This window comes from Alternaria ventricosa (genome assembly GCF_023758065.1).
Source record: "Alternaria ventricosa strain BMP 2768 chromosome Unknown scaffold_3, whole genome shotgun sequence".
Taxonomy (NCBI): Eukaryota; Fungi; Ascomycota; class Dothideomycetes; order Pleosporales; family Pleosporaceae; genus Alternaria; species Alternaria ventricosa.
The window spans coordinates 2,040,448-2,054,749 of record NW_026055683.1 but is presented as its reverse complement, the minus strand read 5'-3'; the positions used below and the strand labels follow the sequence as shown (position 1 = coordinate 2,054,749).

General features: G+C 53.3%; 8 protein-coding genes across 8 annotated transcripts; 3 read left to right on the top strand and 5 right to left on the bottom strand.

Moving 5' to 3' along the window:
• Positions 1–131: 131 nt before the first annotated feature.
• Positions 132–1,211, bottom strand: J4E93_002647 (uncharacterized protein; the record flags this gene model as incomplete). Its single annotated transcript, XM_049340589.1, has 1 exon — positions 132–1,211. One exon carries the CDS (start codon positions 1,209–1,211, stop codon positions 132–134), a length of 1,080 nt encoding a protein of 359 aa, XP_049202911.1.
• Positions 1,212–3,934: 2,723 nt separating this feature from the next.
• J4E93_002646 (uncharacterized protein) lies at positions 3,935–6,478 on the top strand (the record flags this gene model as incomplete). Its single annotated transcript, XM_049340588.1, has 5 exons — positions 3,935–4,057; positions 4,112–4,881; positions 4,931–5,225; positions 5,271–5,474; positions 5,525–6,478. 5 exons carry the CDS (start codon positions 3,935–3,937, stop codon positions 6,476–6,478), a joined length of 2,346 nt encoding a protein of 781 aa, XP_049202910.1.
• Positions 6,479–6,635: 157 nt separating this feature from the next.
• J4E93_002645 (uncharacterized protein) lies at positions 6,636–7,202 on the bottom strand (the record flags this gene model as incomplete). The annotated part of the gene is made up of 3 exons (XM_049340587.1): positions 6,636–6,767; positions 6,848–7,047; positions 7,151–7,202. 3 exons carry the CDS (start codon positions 7,200–7,202, stop codon positions 6,636–6,638), a joined length of 384 nt encoding a protein of 127 aa, XP_049202909.1.
• A 416-nt stretch (positions 7,203–7,618) lies between these two features.
• Positions 7,619–8,772, top strand: J4E93_002644 (uncharacterized protein; the record flags this gene model as incomplete). Its single annotated transcript, XM_049340586.1, has 2 exons — positions 7,619–8,117; positions 8,216–8,772. The coding sequence occupies 2 exons, from the start codon at positions 7,619–7,621 to the stop codon at positions 8,770–8,772; spliced, it is 1,056 nt and encodes a 351-aa protein (XP_049202908.1).
• Positions 8,773–9,131: 359 nt separating this feature from the next.
• On the bottom strand, positions 9,132–9,953 carry J4E93_002643 (uncharacterized protein; the record flags this gene model as incomplete). Its single annotated transcript, XM_049340585.1, has 1 exon — positions 9,132–9,953. The coding sequence occupies one exon, from the start codon at positions 9,951–9,953 to the stop codon at positions 9,132–9,134; it is 822 nt and encodes a 273-aa protein (XP_049202907.1).
• A 413-nt stretch (positions 9,954–10,366) lies between these two features.
• On the top strand, positions 10,367–11,563 carry J4E93_002642 (uncharacterized protein; the record flags this gene model as incomplete). Its single annotated transcript, XM_049340584.1, has 1 exon — positions 10,367–11,563. The coding sequence occupies one exon, from the start codon at positions 10,367–10,369 to the stop codon at positions 11,561–11,563; it is 1,197 nt and encodes a 398-aa protein (XP_049202906.1).
• Positions 11,564–11,708: 145 nt separating this feature from the next.
• On the bottom strand, positions 11,709–12,684 carry J4E93_002641 (uncharacterized protein; the record flags this gene model as incomplete). The annotated part of the gene is made up of 3 exons (XM_049340583.1): positions 11,709–12,423; positions 12,471–12,552; positions 12,603–12,684. The coding sequence occupies 3 exons, from the start codon at positions 12,682–12,684 to the stop codon at positions 11,709–11,711; spliced, it is 879 nt and encodes a 292-aa protein (XP_049202905.1).
• A 383-nt stretch (positions 12,685–13,067) lies between these two features.
• On the bottom strand, positions 13,068–13,933 carry J4E93_002640 (uncharacterized protein; the record flags this gene model as incomplete). The annotated part of the gene is made up of 2 exons (XM_049340582.1): positions 13,068–13,586; positions 13,637–13,933. 2 exons carry the CDS (start codon positions 13,931–13,933, stop codon positions 13,068–13,070), a joined length of 816 nt encoding a protein of 271 aa, XP_049202904.1.
• Between the last annotated feature and the right edge of the window lie 369 nt (positions 13,934–14,302).

Sequence of the window (14,302 nt, the reverse complement as noted above, 5' to 3'; positions counted from 1 at the left end):
ATACGTGCGCCAGAGAACCGATGGTTCAGTTAATAGTGAGCTCGCCCCCAAACACTTTGCCCACTCGATATGCCTGCCGCGACCGGGGCAGCCGACCATTGACCTGTTAAGCTTGTCAGTTCACTGCTCTGTTACCCTGGAAGACTGGGTGTGGTGTCACTTACCGATGTGACGTTCCGAAAAACCAGCTCGTTGCCGTCACTGAAAGGGCGCGTATTGGCCGGAAGATTGAAGACCTGTAGCAAAGACTGATTCTCGTCGCGATCGTTCGTAGCAGAGTTGCGATCCGCCGTCGATCTCTCCGTTGTGTGGTGGGACTTCCATGCACCATCGCTTTCATCGTGGATATCCTCCCGCCCGTATTTTCGCACATGTGCCAAACGCCAGTTCGCTCCGAAGAACTGCTTCCGTGATGGCCTAGCTCTGATCTCTGCAATCTTTGCAGCCTTCTCCTCCGAAGTCATCGTCTCAATGGAGGGCGCTGTGTTGGGCGAGTATGCACTACGGAAGTCCGTTCCGCGTTGGGCCTCCAGATCGTCGAAAGGCGCCCTTGTCGGACGTGAGACAGTAGCACGCTCGAATGGGTTGAATCCTGGTTCAGCATCTGTAGTAACCTCCTCCACCAATAATGTCGGTAGAGAATCGTCAGTTATAGCATTCCGGCGGCTTGGTGCACTCTTGATAGCTCTGGCAGTTCTTCTCTTGGTCTGAATTGGTTGTTCATCCTGGATTTCCTCGGGCTGCATGACATTGTCCGCTACAGAACGCTGTGGTGCACTCTTCCCGGCCTTCCCGTGACCGTCCTGGGGTCCCGGTACTGAAGCCAAAGGAAGGTACTCGTGGTACTCTTCTTCGTATTTCGCCCTATTGGCTGTGCTGGTGAAGTTGTACACAATCCGTTCATATGGCCGTCTTGAAGGCTTCACGCCGTAGAACTCAGGTTGAAAGGAGAGAACGGACTTAACACTCTTTTCCCAGCCGCCTTGACCCTTTTTCAAGTGGGAGAACCTCAAAGCCAACCAGTCGATTATCTCCAACGCGGTCATACCTGTGCCGTTTGCACACACCAGGGCTATCCTAGCTAACTCGCGGTTTGTGCGACGTTTCGTTGATATAGACGGACCTGAGTGTGCTTCGATTGGGCTTTCAGAGATATTGGGATCTCCTTCAACCGTCTCATTCGACTTTGAAACCGCTGACTCTTGTTCCATGGCCGCTGCAGGGGCAGATCGATCCGGCAAACCATTTGTAGAAGGATGCTTAGACGAGATGTGCGTACCCACTTCAATAGGTTCAGAAACAGTGGATGCCGGATTCCAAGCTTCGTCTTCTCCCAGCAGATCTGAACTATGTGTTGAGCCGGTGTGAAAAACATGCGGACCGGACGTTCCTGCTAAGTCGTCGAGATCTGACGTCTCAGCGGGTTGGACAGAGCGCTCTCGCGGCTCATTGACCTGTGGTACTGAAGCGCTGTTGGACGATGAGCTTTTTGGTCTTATCTCGTTGGGTCTTGACATAGTCTTCTGGCCAAGAGTTTCAGCAATCGACGTTACTTCTATCGGCGCACTCTGCTCAAGTGAGGCTTTTTGTGACGTGATCAAGGCATCTGGAGCTGGGGTATCTGCGGAGGATAAGCCAGGCAGCGCATTATCACGAACCTTCCCTATATCCGGCAGGATCTTTGCCCGATCTGGGTCGAACCAGGACAAGGGGCTGGTCTTGGCCGTTGTTGAACCAGGCTTGTCCTCTGGAATGGGCGGAACATGTGTTGAGGAAACTATTTCCACTTCATGACTACCTAGTCTTGCGGCTGATGAATGAATGATCGAATTTGACGAGCTCGTTGGTAGGAGTGATGCATGACGACGAGCGGTGTCGACATCCGGAGTCTCGGGTATCTCTTGTCGGCCCGTTTCTGCAATACGCGATTTTGTGCGACAGCCGGGACTATACATCGATCAGACTTGTCTGCAATAAAACATGCACCTACGTACCACTGAGCATCTTTCTCTCCGGCCTTGAATAATGCGGTCTGTTTTCGACATCCCGAGCAAAGAGCCGTGAAGGGGACCTGGTTTTGGGTGTGGCTCGGATCATCGAGGGCCGATGCATCCTCATCATCTTGCGTAGAGGAGTGTTGTTGGGAGACACGGGCGTTAGGGAGGTTTTCTGATAAATGCTCGGGTATCGAACTGTCCAACTGGCTCGAAGGTTGTGATGGTGTGTTCGGAACCTCTGTGCGCTCGAGCAGCATTGGTTCAAGTGGCCGAGAGGAGCCCAAAACATCCTTGGGCTTATTGAGATTGACTGATGTAGCATCACTGGGAGTGGTTAGAACGATCTCAGGCTCCACACGCTTTTCAGGAACAGCCTCTGGGACACGATCTGGTGGCACGGCATTTGGAGCTCGGTGGGCGAATCTCGGTTTCAACAATTCTCTCACGACAGAGTGACTAGCGGGGGCCGGTGCTAAGGACACGCTAGAAGGTTTACGTGTTCCGATGTCACTCAAGCATGCGGAGCATCGCCACTGTAGTCTGTTTTCTTTAGCCTTTATTCATCATGAAGGTGTGAGCGCCTTACGGATTAGTGCCTGGGGAGAGCGGAGGCTTTCGACAGCTATCATGGTATGATCTAGAGCAACCCGAGCATGCGACTATCGGGTTATAGCTCGTGGCACTGGATTTATCACAGATGAGACAGGTAGCTTTAGGCAATGAACCGGACTTCGAGGGCTTTCTTGATTGAGATACATGGCGCCTTCCTGAGATATCGCGGGCGTTCCGGTTTACATGTGGTTGAGGAGCAGTTGGTGCTGGGAACGAAATGGAGACAGGTATTATGCCCGCGTTCCGGTTGCTTTGCGCAGTCGAGGTGGCTACAACGTGTTCATTAAAGCTATAGTACTCGTCAGTATAGCTAAGTATTCCTCAACATCCTCCGTACCTGTGCGTGATTGCGCTAGGGTCAGTCGAAAGACCTGCCTTTCGAATCGTCGAGTTGGGCTTGCCGGATGTTGTACGTTGACGCTTCAATGGAGGCGGTGATATCACACTCTTTCGGCGCGGCTGCGCGTGACTTTGGCTCAATGTGGGAGGCTTCTCTGAGACTTCCTTGTCGACAATGCCAGGCCGATCATGATGTGGTAGCTTGAGACGAGGTTCAGAAGGCGCCTGTTGTTGGCTCTCATGATGTTCCATTTGGAATATGGGACGGAGGTAGAAGCTAGTACCTGCAATAGTACATGAATGTCAGCGTGTAATTTTAGATTATCATTAGAAAAGTCGAGTGACAACGAACGGTGTGGATCAGTTCTCTTCAGTTTGTTTTTTACATGGCAGCATCTCGCTGCACTGGAGGCTTCCGCTTTGTTTCTTCAACGGGCAAGCACGCGCAAACAGTGAAGGCCGCGACATACTAGGCCACGCAGCAGGCGCAAAGGCAAACCATCTCAGTGTTCTCAGCGATCTAACCTTTTACCAATGGTCATCATGAAATAAAGGATCCGCGTCAGTTGTCAGTGCATGGTCACTTACTTGCTGTGTGGTTCAATCCGCTGACCCGACTTGGAATAGAGTGGGTTTAGTCCAGAGAGACGCGTCTATGACAAGGTGCCGCTTTCGCGCGACATACGGGAAATGACGATGTGAGAACAGCCTACGAGCGGCCATGCGGAGTTTCTGATTTCTCATGCGTGTGGGTGAGACAACGATGCGAGGCGGCAAGTAAAGGCGAGAGTGCACCGATTGTTGTGTCGTCCGGTGTTGAGGACGGAAAGAATCAAGGGCTCCAGGGCTGTGCGTTGAGCGTGGATCACGCTATCACGTGCCGATGATCCGGTGGGGCAGGCGCATCTGGCCTCTACGTGCACTTGCATGTGCTTGCTGTACAGATTCACCAAGGTTACAGCAGCGCATTATCCCAAGCCGCTGCTATGAATTTTCTCAAGTCAGCGGTCGCATCTGCGATATCGCAAGGCCCTGCCTTTGGTTACACATTTGGGGATCGGGTCGATTTGAACGACTCCATCTGGACACTGCACAACGGCACAAAGCGAGTATGGCCCGGAGGTCTGCCTATGCGCGAACACTTGCTAACGTACGCCTGCTAGGAAGACGGCTCGAAATGTAGTATCTTCTCCTTCGACATAACCGCCAACAAGTCGCGACTGCCCCTCGCTCGCAATGCGCTCCGCAAACTACGGACCCTGCGTCATCCAGGAGTAGTAAAGGTCTTGGACACCGTTGAGACGGAGACATATATCTATATCGCGACCGAACGACTAAGCCCACTCAGCTGGCATGTTAAGAGGAAGAGTCTGACAGAAGAGACTACGAAATGGGGGCTACACAACATCGCGAAGACGCTCAAGTTCGTCAATGCCGATGCTGCGTCGATACACGGCTGCATCCGCCCGGCATCCATATTCTTCAGCGAAAGCGGCGAGTGGAAACTTGGCGGCTTCGATGCGCTGAGCTCTGTGAAGGAGGACGATTCCATAATACCGACCTATGGCGGTCTCATACCGGATGCGGGACGGTACATGGCTCCCGAGGTTTCGAAAGGAGGGTGGGAGGTCGTCAAGCAGAACCCGACGCATGCTGTAGATGCATACAACTATGGCATCCTTATCTTCGAGGTTTTCAACGGCGGCTACAACAGTAGCGACCAGCTAGGGCAAATGAAGAGCATTCCACCAAGCATGCACCAATCATACAAACGCCTCCTCAACCCAAACCCTAAGTCGCGTATGAGCGTGGGCCAGTTTTTGGATCAGGGAAAGCGGATCGGAGGCTTCTTCCAAACACCATTGATTCAAGTGACGGACGACATTGAGAATCTGGGACTGAAAGCCGAGGACGAGCGGAATGAGCTACTCGGGTAGGTGATTCGAGAATCGATCTCCAACCAGTATGCTGACCGATCATAGGAAGCTCGATGCGGTCGCGGACGACTTCCCAGCGGATTTCTTTAAGATGAAGGTACTTCCTGAACTACTGAAGTCTGTCGAGTTTGGAGGCGGAGGTGCCAAGGTATTCAGTACTGTCATGCAAATAGGACAGAAGCTTTCCGACGACGAGTACGAAACTCAAATCACACCGGTTGTTGTACGGCTTTTCGCAAACCCAGATCGAGGGATACGGGTCTGCTTGTTAGACAATCTGCCGCTTATGATCGACCATTTACCTCAGAAGCTTGTGAACGATAAGATCTTTCCGCAGATGGTAAGCGCGAATTCAATTTTTTGAACGATATACTAACATCACCAGGTGACTGGCTTCTCGGACATCGCACCGGTAGTGAGAGAACAGACAGTGAAAGCTATTCTCACTGTGGTACCCAAGTTATCAGACAGAACGGTGAATGGCGAGCTTCTTCGACATCTAGCAAAGACGGCAAATGACGAACAGCCTGGCATCCGGACCAACACTACAATCTGTCTAGGAAAGATTGCGCGGAACTTAGGAGCGAGCGTATGTCTTGATCTATTCGACGTACAAAACCGACGCTAACATATTGACAGAGCCGAGCCAAAGTTCTCGCAGCCGCTTTCTCTCGCTCGCTGCGTGATCCGTTCGTGCACGCTCGAAACGCCGCTCTTCTTGCGCTGGCCGCAACAGCCGATCTCTTCACTGAAGATGATTGTGCGACCAAGCTCCTTCCCATCATGTGTCCTTCATTGGTAGACAAGGAAAAGCTCATTCGCGATCAAGCACAAAAGAGCGTTGACATCTACATCGCACGGATCCGCAAGTTCGCTGCCACAATGCCGGACACCGTACTGCCATCACCAGGTCTTGCCGCTGGCGGGGGACCTACGCCACGGATTGGAACACCTGCGAACGATACATCTTGGGCTGGCTGGGCTATCTCAAGTTTCACAAACAAGCTAGCAACTACAAGTGGAGAGATGCAGGCCAACTCGACAACCAATGGAGCAGCGGATCAAAGGTCGTCCTCCGTACCACCAGCTATCACAGCAACCAGCAAACCGCCGGTCCCTGTAGCAACAAAGCCAGGAATGACTCTTCATAGCGCGAAGAGTACCGCATCAATTCCTACCATCAAATCGCCGGACCCAGCAGCAGCCTTTGATGACGGGGAAGAAGACTTCAACAACGATTGGGGTGGCTTCGCTGACGAAGAGGAAAAGCCGCAAGACGAAGAGGACCCATGGGGTACGCCAGCCGTATCAAAGCCAGCATCTACCACGTCATACGATGATAAGGGCGAGCCTGATTTCGCGGGATGGTTGGCAGCTCAATCGAACGCGAAGAAGCCCACGAAGAACGCTCTTCCAAAGGGTCTCACTAAATCAGCTACGCCAGCAGCAAAGGCCGCTAGACCGGCAGTAGGAAGCAGGTCGAGCACGACAGGGACGACGAGAAAGGTCATCGTGCCGCCTAAGAAAGAGGTCAAGAAAGAAGAGCCGAAAGCTGAAGAAGAAGAGGAAGGATGGGGTGATGCCTGGGATTAACAAGGTGTCTCGCGAATGATGTCGGTTATTCAGCATAGCGACGGCGTCTTTGAGATGGGTTGCACCTCATAGATCTCATTGCAAGATCAAGATACTAGTTTTAGAGATTACAATCTTAGGGATACATAATGTTACATATGACGGCATTTGTCGAGCTTTATGCTTTCTTCTCTTCCTTTTCTCGCTTGCCGAATGTGTAGGCTAGACCGCAACCTGCTACGTTGATCGCGCAGAGAGCGAGTGAGCCTCCTCTTACTATGCCGCGAGCGCTGAGCTTGTTCTTGATGCCCTGTTTTTGGTTAGATGTTGCCACTCCCAACCCAATCCAATGAAGAAATCCTTCCACGTGAAAAACCAATTGAAACATACCTGACTTCTCCGCATGGCGAGTAATGCATAGAGTCCACTCCATGCAGCCGTGATTCCGGCAGCATCGGTCTTGTAGTTGCTCAAATTCAGGTAGGAAGAGAAGAGCAAGACGGGTGTAAACGTCATGGGAAAAAACTGGAACGGGCGAGCATGTTGGGCTGTGATTAGGGTGGCGAGGAGTGTTGGCGGTACGGAGTTTTCTGTGTAAAAGCGATTGAGTTAGTGACCTTGCCTCGATAGGTATACAAGACAATGTGAGGCACGTGCGACGAGGTGAATCAGGAAGTGACAGGATAGACGTACCTCCCCAGTTCCTCAGCGATTGCAGCATGGAGTCTTTAGGTTGTTCGGGCATCGTGGAATTCGTGTATACTATAGAAGTGCGTAAGTGAATTGACTGATGGGTGAATATGTCCGGTGCTCAGGAACAAATGCGCGCAGAAGGGTACATGGGTTGAGATTGGGTGAAGACCATGACGTTGGTCCGGCAAGTGGACCGCCCGCCCGTGCCAACCCAGCACATGGAAACTGGCCTCCGGGACTCGCGAACTTCGACAGACAACAGATAACGCTCTAACGACTAATACAACCACAACCCCGTCACGGGACGACATTCACGTCGACGCATACTTATCGCCATCACCGCCGCATTATCACCAGCCGTCCACACCTGCGCATCGGCCTCCCACCCCCACCGCTGCCTGCCCCGGCAGCACAATCTCCCACCACAACACACCGATACCCCACAAACCAACTCTCGCACACCACACAATGTCGGGCAAAACCTCCGGCTCAGACGCCAAATCGCGAGACCACCACGACGGCAGCGCCGGCCGAGCCTTCACGGTGGAGCAAAAAGCCGCCGTAATACGCATCAAATCATGCGCGCCAACCGCCTACTACAAGATCCTCGGCCTGGAAGAAGTAAAAGCCACCTGTTCAGACTCGGACATCAAAAAAGCGTACCGCAAGCTCTCTCTCCTCACGCATCCGGACAAGAATGGGTATGATGGCGCGGACGAGGCGTTCAAGCTGGTCAGCAAGGCGTTCCAGGTGCTGAGTGATCCGGACAAGAAGAAGAAGTACGATCAGTTTGGCGGGGATCCAGATGCGCGGTTTGATCCGAGGGCGCATGCGAGTGCGAATGGAGGGGGTGGTGCGAGTCCGTTTGGGAATGGGTTTGCGAGAAGAGGGGGTGGGTTTGAGGAGGAGATGACGCCTGAAGAGTTGTTTAGACAGTTCTTTGGGGGCGCGTTTGGGGGGCCTTTTGGTACGTTTTCCTTTGCCCAGAAACCTCGGTCTCGAAGTCGTGGTCTACACTGCACAACAGGAACAACAAGAGGACGATGACAAACTAACAGACCACAGGCGGCATGGACACAGGCCCAGGCTTCGTCTTCAACCTCGGCGGCGGCCCCGGCGTCCGCGTCCACCAATTCGGCGGTGGCCGTCCCCGCAGACGCCCCGGCACCGCCGTCCCCCCCGGCAGCGAAGGCCAACAAAACCTCTCCTCCGCCTTCGCCAACCTGCTCCCCCTACTCTTCCTCTTCGTCCTCCCCCTCCTCTCCTCCCTCTTCTCCGGCTCAACCTCCACATCCGCAAGCCCCAACATCGTCTTCGAAACACCACGCTCACCCAACACACTCAAGCGCGTATCCACACGGATAAAGATAGATTACTACGTCGATCCTAAGGAAGTGCATGAATACACGCCGAAGAAGTGGCGCAAGTTGGATGATATAGCCGAGAACCAGTATGTGCATATTACGAATACGAGGTGTCAGAATGAGAGGGTGAGGCAGAGGAGGGCAATGGAAGAGGCACAGGGCTGGTTCAGTGTCGACCAGGAGGCTATGAACAAGGCGCGGAATATGGAGTTGAAGAATTGTAATAAGTTGAGGAAGTTGGGTGTGGATGTTTATTAAGTTAGGAGGTGGTTGGGATGAATGCGTTCTGATTTCGATGAGGGATAGACTTTGTCGTACGTTCAGCTGTACGTATCTTGATGTTGGAGGGTGGGAGGAGAGGTTCTTAGAGGGAGTGGTTCCGGGGATATAATTAAGTCTCAGATGGACGCATGGCGCATAGAGGCGTATGGTAGCATCGACTGCGCATCCAGGCGCAGGATTCCCTTCTTGAGCGAAGTTACTCTATTCCCGTTCGCGTTCAAATATACATCTATCCATACTCATCGACATCATGTCTATACCCCAATCCAAGTCAACTAATCTTACATATATACAAATCTATCCTACAACACACATCTCTCCCCTGTGTTTGGTCCCTAAAAACCCCAGAACCTTGCTATCCTCATCTTAACCCCCTCCCAACTATTCAACTTAGGCCTAACATCCAGATAAAAATTCAACGCCTTCCCCACCTTCCCCTCATCCCTCCCCGCATAAAAGTCAATAACATACTCAACCTTCGTCCCACACCGATCCACCACCCAATCGTGTCGATCAAACGGCGGCTGGTACCCCATTAGACTCTTCCACCGCGCCCGCGGCGTTAAACTCGTGCTTAACCCAGAGAAACTCGCCAGTTTAGGTCCGCCGCATTTCTCAGCGCCCCGCCCGCTTTCCCACGTCTTGATCTCGTGCCACGCGCGTTCGTTGACGGCGTTGTGGATGGGCACTATGGTGCGCATGTCTGGGGCGGACGGGTCGTACGACTTGCGGCGCATGGCGTCGAAGAACATTTGCTCGGACGGGTAGATCCAGTTTCCGGTTTTCTTGTCCGAGCCTGTGTCGCGCTCGCTGTTGGCGGGGCGCGCGTCTGGTGCTGGTGTCGCTGCGATTTGGTCGGGGAGGGCGCGTGGTATTGTGCTTACTTCGCGGTCGGTGCCGAGGCGTATTTGCGAGAGGATGCTTGTGCTGCTTGGGGGTGGGGAGGTGGTGCTTTGGTCGAGGGAGGAGGAGTCGCAGGATTGCTGGACGGCGGATTGGGAAGGTGCTGGCGCGGCGGCGGCGGCGGGTGTTGGGATGGGTGTGCTATGGGGATTTGGTGGTGTGGTGCCGTTTTGGGCGCGGGCTTGGGCGAGCCATGCTTCGCGTGTCTTGTGGTCGACGGGGCAGGCGGCTGCTGGGTCGTCTTGCGAGGACATTGTGGTGGAGATGTGTGAGGTTGGGTTTGTCGGGTTCCGAGAAACTCGGGATGGTGACGGAAGCCATCGAGAAATGTTGGGCACGGGCCTTTGCGGGAATCAAGTGGTTCTGATTGGCTGGCCTTTGACTACCGCACTCCACCGCTTTGGACAGCGTCGAAGAGCGTATCTTTCTACAGCCGGAGTATAATTTGTAGTAGACGGCCAATTTCCAAGATTGAACCTGTCTAACCTGCCATCGCGCAAGTAATTCCGCTGTCTCGAGTCACCGTCCTAGATCCGCGCTTTCTAGACCGCATCCAACTAGACCCTGCATATAAACATTAAACCCCACCAAGCCCCCTTGACTTTCACCGCTACCCTCAGTGTTTTGCTTCTTTCCCTCCCTTCCTTCTCCTATAGCAAACGTCAAAATGTCCGACATCCACCGTGCCAGCACCACCGCCCCGGTCAACATCGCGGTAATCAAATACTGGGGAAAGCGCGACCCCAAGCTCAACCTCCCCACCAACTCCTCCCTCAGCGTCACCCTCGCGCAGTCCGACCTCCGCACCCACACCACCGCGTCGTGCTCGTCTACCTACCCGAAAGAAGACACGCTTCTCCTAAACGGCCAATCGCAGGATGTTTCTGGTGCTAGGACACAAGCATGCTTCAGGGAGCTGAGGGCACTGAGGAAGCAGCTCGAGGAGAAGGACTCTAGCCTCGCTAAACTCGCCGACCTGCCTCTGCGCATCGTTTCCGAGAACAACTTCCCCACCGCTGCTGGATTGGCTAGTTCGGCTGCTGGTTTCGCTGCTCTTGTCCGCGCAATTGCAAACCTCTACGAGCTCCCCTCCTCGCCAACCGACCTCTCCCGTATCGCAAGGCAGGGCTCTGGCTCCGCGTGCCGATCGCTTTTCGGCGGATATGTAGGCTGGGAACAAGGCTCCGCTTCGGATGGCAGTGATAGTGTTGCTTTCCAAGTTGCGCCTGCGAGCCACTGGCCCAACATGCGCGCTGTTATCTTGGTTGTTAGCGCAGCCAAGAAGGGTGTGTCGAGTACCAGCGGTATGCAGATCACTGTTGCTACATCCAGCCTCTTCCAGTCAAGAGCCACAGAGACTGTCCCAAAGCGTATGAAGGAGATGCAAAAGGCTATCCAGGACAAGGACTTCGAGGCTTTTAGCAAGCTTACTATGATGGACAGCAACTCTTTCCACGCTACCTGCCTTGATACCTTCCCTCCGATCTTCTACCTCAACGACGTTTCCCGTGCGGCTATCAAGGTCGTTGAGAGCATCAACGCTGCGGCTGGCAAGATCATTGCTGCGTACACCTTCGATGCGGGCCCAAACGCTGTTGTATACTACCTTGAAGAGAACGAAAAGGAGGTTGCTGGTCTGTTCAAGCAGATCCTAAACGAGAAGGACGGATGGCAAGGCGAGAGGGGTCAAGCTGTTCAGGCCAACGCCGATGCGCTCGAGAAGGTCAAGTTTGACGCCGGTCCCGCAATTACTTTCTTGGAGGAGGGTGTTAGCAGAGTCATCTTGACGGGTGTTGGTGAGGGTCCAGTCAAGACTGAAGAGAGTTTGATTGATGAGAAGGGCGAGCCTGTCAACAGCGCATAGAGCGCTTATTACTACCTAAACGCCGAATGTTGAGTAGATACCCGTATATAGAGTAGTGCCAGTCAGGCAGATGACAACCGAGATAATGATCACCTTCGATCCTCCATGTTTTTTTAAGCAATCTCATCATGTTGAGATCCTTCTCCTAGTGTAGCCGTCTCAATACAAGCTTCTTGGGGTCAAGCCATGATTTGGAAGGACAGAAACCCTTGTCACCATCTTTCGCATGGTCATGATAGGTACAGTAGTCCATGTTGAAGATGCCCGAAGCCTCATTGCCACCTTTCTGGCGTTCAAAACTCACCCTCTTGAAGAAACGTACCAGAAACTCCTTCGGCAACTTGTTTGCCATGCTCGATGCTTCGACAGTATCATCTGCAGATGGCCCATCCATGTAATATCTATCCGCGAGATAGTCCAGAAGAGGGTCGGCTGATGGTAGATTGTCGAATGCGTAGATGATTTGATGGATGCGCCAAGCGGCCGATCTGATAATCTGAGATCCCATAACGATCCTCCTGTTCATGGTTGTCCGCAATGCTGATACCGCAAACCTATCTGCAAATACGTAGAGCTTGATATGCCAGTCATTGTCGTTGATGGGGAAGCCGTTCGCGTATACAATTTCGGGGGCGGGAAGAGCCTGGGTATACAGCCACTCCAGGAATAGATTGAAGACGCCAGGCTCAATGTCGACAAGCCGTACCACTCCGTCTTCACTCTCTCTCCATGACCCACTCAGTGCTTTGGTGAAGTAATCCGAGTAGTGTGTCAAAAAGAGCCTCTGGACATGGTATTTGATCTTCTCTGGGCTGACTTCGATGACCACGTTGACGGGAGCGCCTCGTTGTGCTGCGACACTGGAGGTATATTAGATCTCATCCACATACTAATGGCGGTTGCATACCTGTGATGTAGTGGCCCGGTCTTCTGGAGAGCTGGTCCGGCCTTAGGGATGAGGCGCTGCATTTCGAACGATGAGGGTTGGACTGTGATGGGAATCAGGAAAGTAGCAAGAGAGGCGGTGCGTCGTACTTACCCTCGTCGAGTCCCAGGTGGCGATATCCGGTTGAGGCCCTCTCTTCAGCAGCCCGGATAGCGTTGTGAAGGTTCGCGAACATACGACCGGCGTCAAGATAGAGACGTCAGCTGGAACTCAGTTGTCGGAGGTTGTGTGGAGTGAGAGAAAGTTTCGTAGCGCGGCTTCTCGTTGAGGTGAGTCCTGGCCAGACACGCACGTGGAGGAAGGAGCGAGCAACCGATACAGGAAGGACACGCAACAGTGAGAGCGGAAATGTTGAACATCAATTAAATATGACATGGCTAACATAAGTGCCACCTTATGACATAAGATAAACAACCAGACTGCACATTTGGCAAAAACACGATTCGAAAACGACAGAAATTTGCAATGAAATGCACCATGGTATAAGGTCCCCCCAAATGTACAATGCAACGCCGAAACAAGCAGAACCAACCATTACAGAGATGATTCATATATCATCTAATCCAAAACGACGGCAAGAATGATGATGACCAAAACAATGGCGAGGATGAGCAGCAGAATGCACGCCTTACTCCTTGCGCTCTTCTGGTAGTTGCTCGCCTGCTTGAGATTCACATGTGCACCTCGCGACGCGTCGTGCGTGACCTCGACATTCTCCTCGATGATGTCGAGTTGCGCACCCTGCTCGTGCACCATATGCGCAACATCACGGAATAGCTCGTTGAGTTCCCCAACCGACTGCTCGATGTTGCGGATCTCAGACTCGCGCTCGATGATCATCGACTCCTGGAAGTCGACCTCATCCTGATTTGCCAAGCGCAGCTGTTCCTGCTCTTGTTGTTGCCCAAAGTCTCCTCCCCGCTCTTCGCTTGGCGACGATACGTCTTGCAGGGCTGTGCGTGCCGCTTGTGCCGACTGCTTCTCTTTCTCTAGTGCCTGCTTCTGGAGGTGTTGGAACTCGGTGAGCGTTGCTTTGAATTCGCGCTGGAGCTTCGATTGCGTGAACTTCTGCGAGGGCTGTGGCCTGTTAGCTAACGGCTTCCATCTCAAGAACAAGGTATCCATACGCCAACATCGGGCCAGGTGGTGGTCTTCTTCAATCCCTCTCCAAGCTCTTTGAATTTCTCCGATGTCTCTTCGACGGTGGTCTTCACGCGCTCGCGCACGCGGGCGGTCTCGTGCTTAGTCCCTAGCTTGCCCGTCTCTTGCGACAGGCGGGCGACATTGCGGGTCAGGGCGAAGAGGTCGTCGGAAAGCTTGTCGGCGAAGTCGCGGAACTCTGGGTCATCGGCGTATGACGGATCGTCGTCCCTTCGCCATGTCGTGGGTTGCGATTCGAGGGCGCTGGAGCGTTGGAACGACATGGTGCCGGATAAGAGAAGCGGCACTCGATAATCTTCTAGAAGAGTGTCTGGACGATGTTTGAAGCTATGCGATCGTGTGTGGGGTTGTTGCAGCCTAGTACGCAAGTCCAATCGTGGCTACCTGGAGGTTGGTGCTCGGTGGTTCCTGCGGCGATGACGAAGGACCGCGGCTAGGGCACATGGCTCAAGGCACAAGCGGATCCCTTAGGTAAGCGTGCAGCTGTCGGCGACGAAGTGGTAGCTGCGCCGATCAACAATGTTTGTTTGACAAAGTCGGGCAGCTTTCCTTGCTGCAGTACACCAGACTGCCGCACCAGCGCGTTCGAATTACCCTTGGCGCGACGCTATCCTTCTGCTTCTTTGCTATGA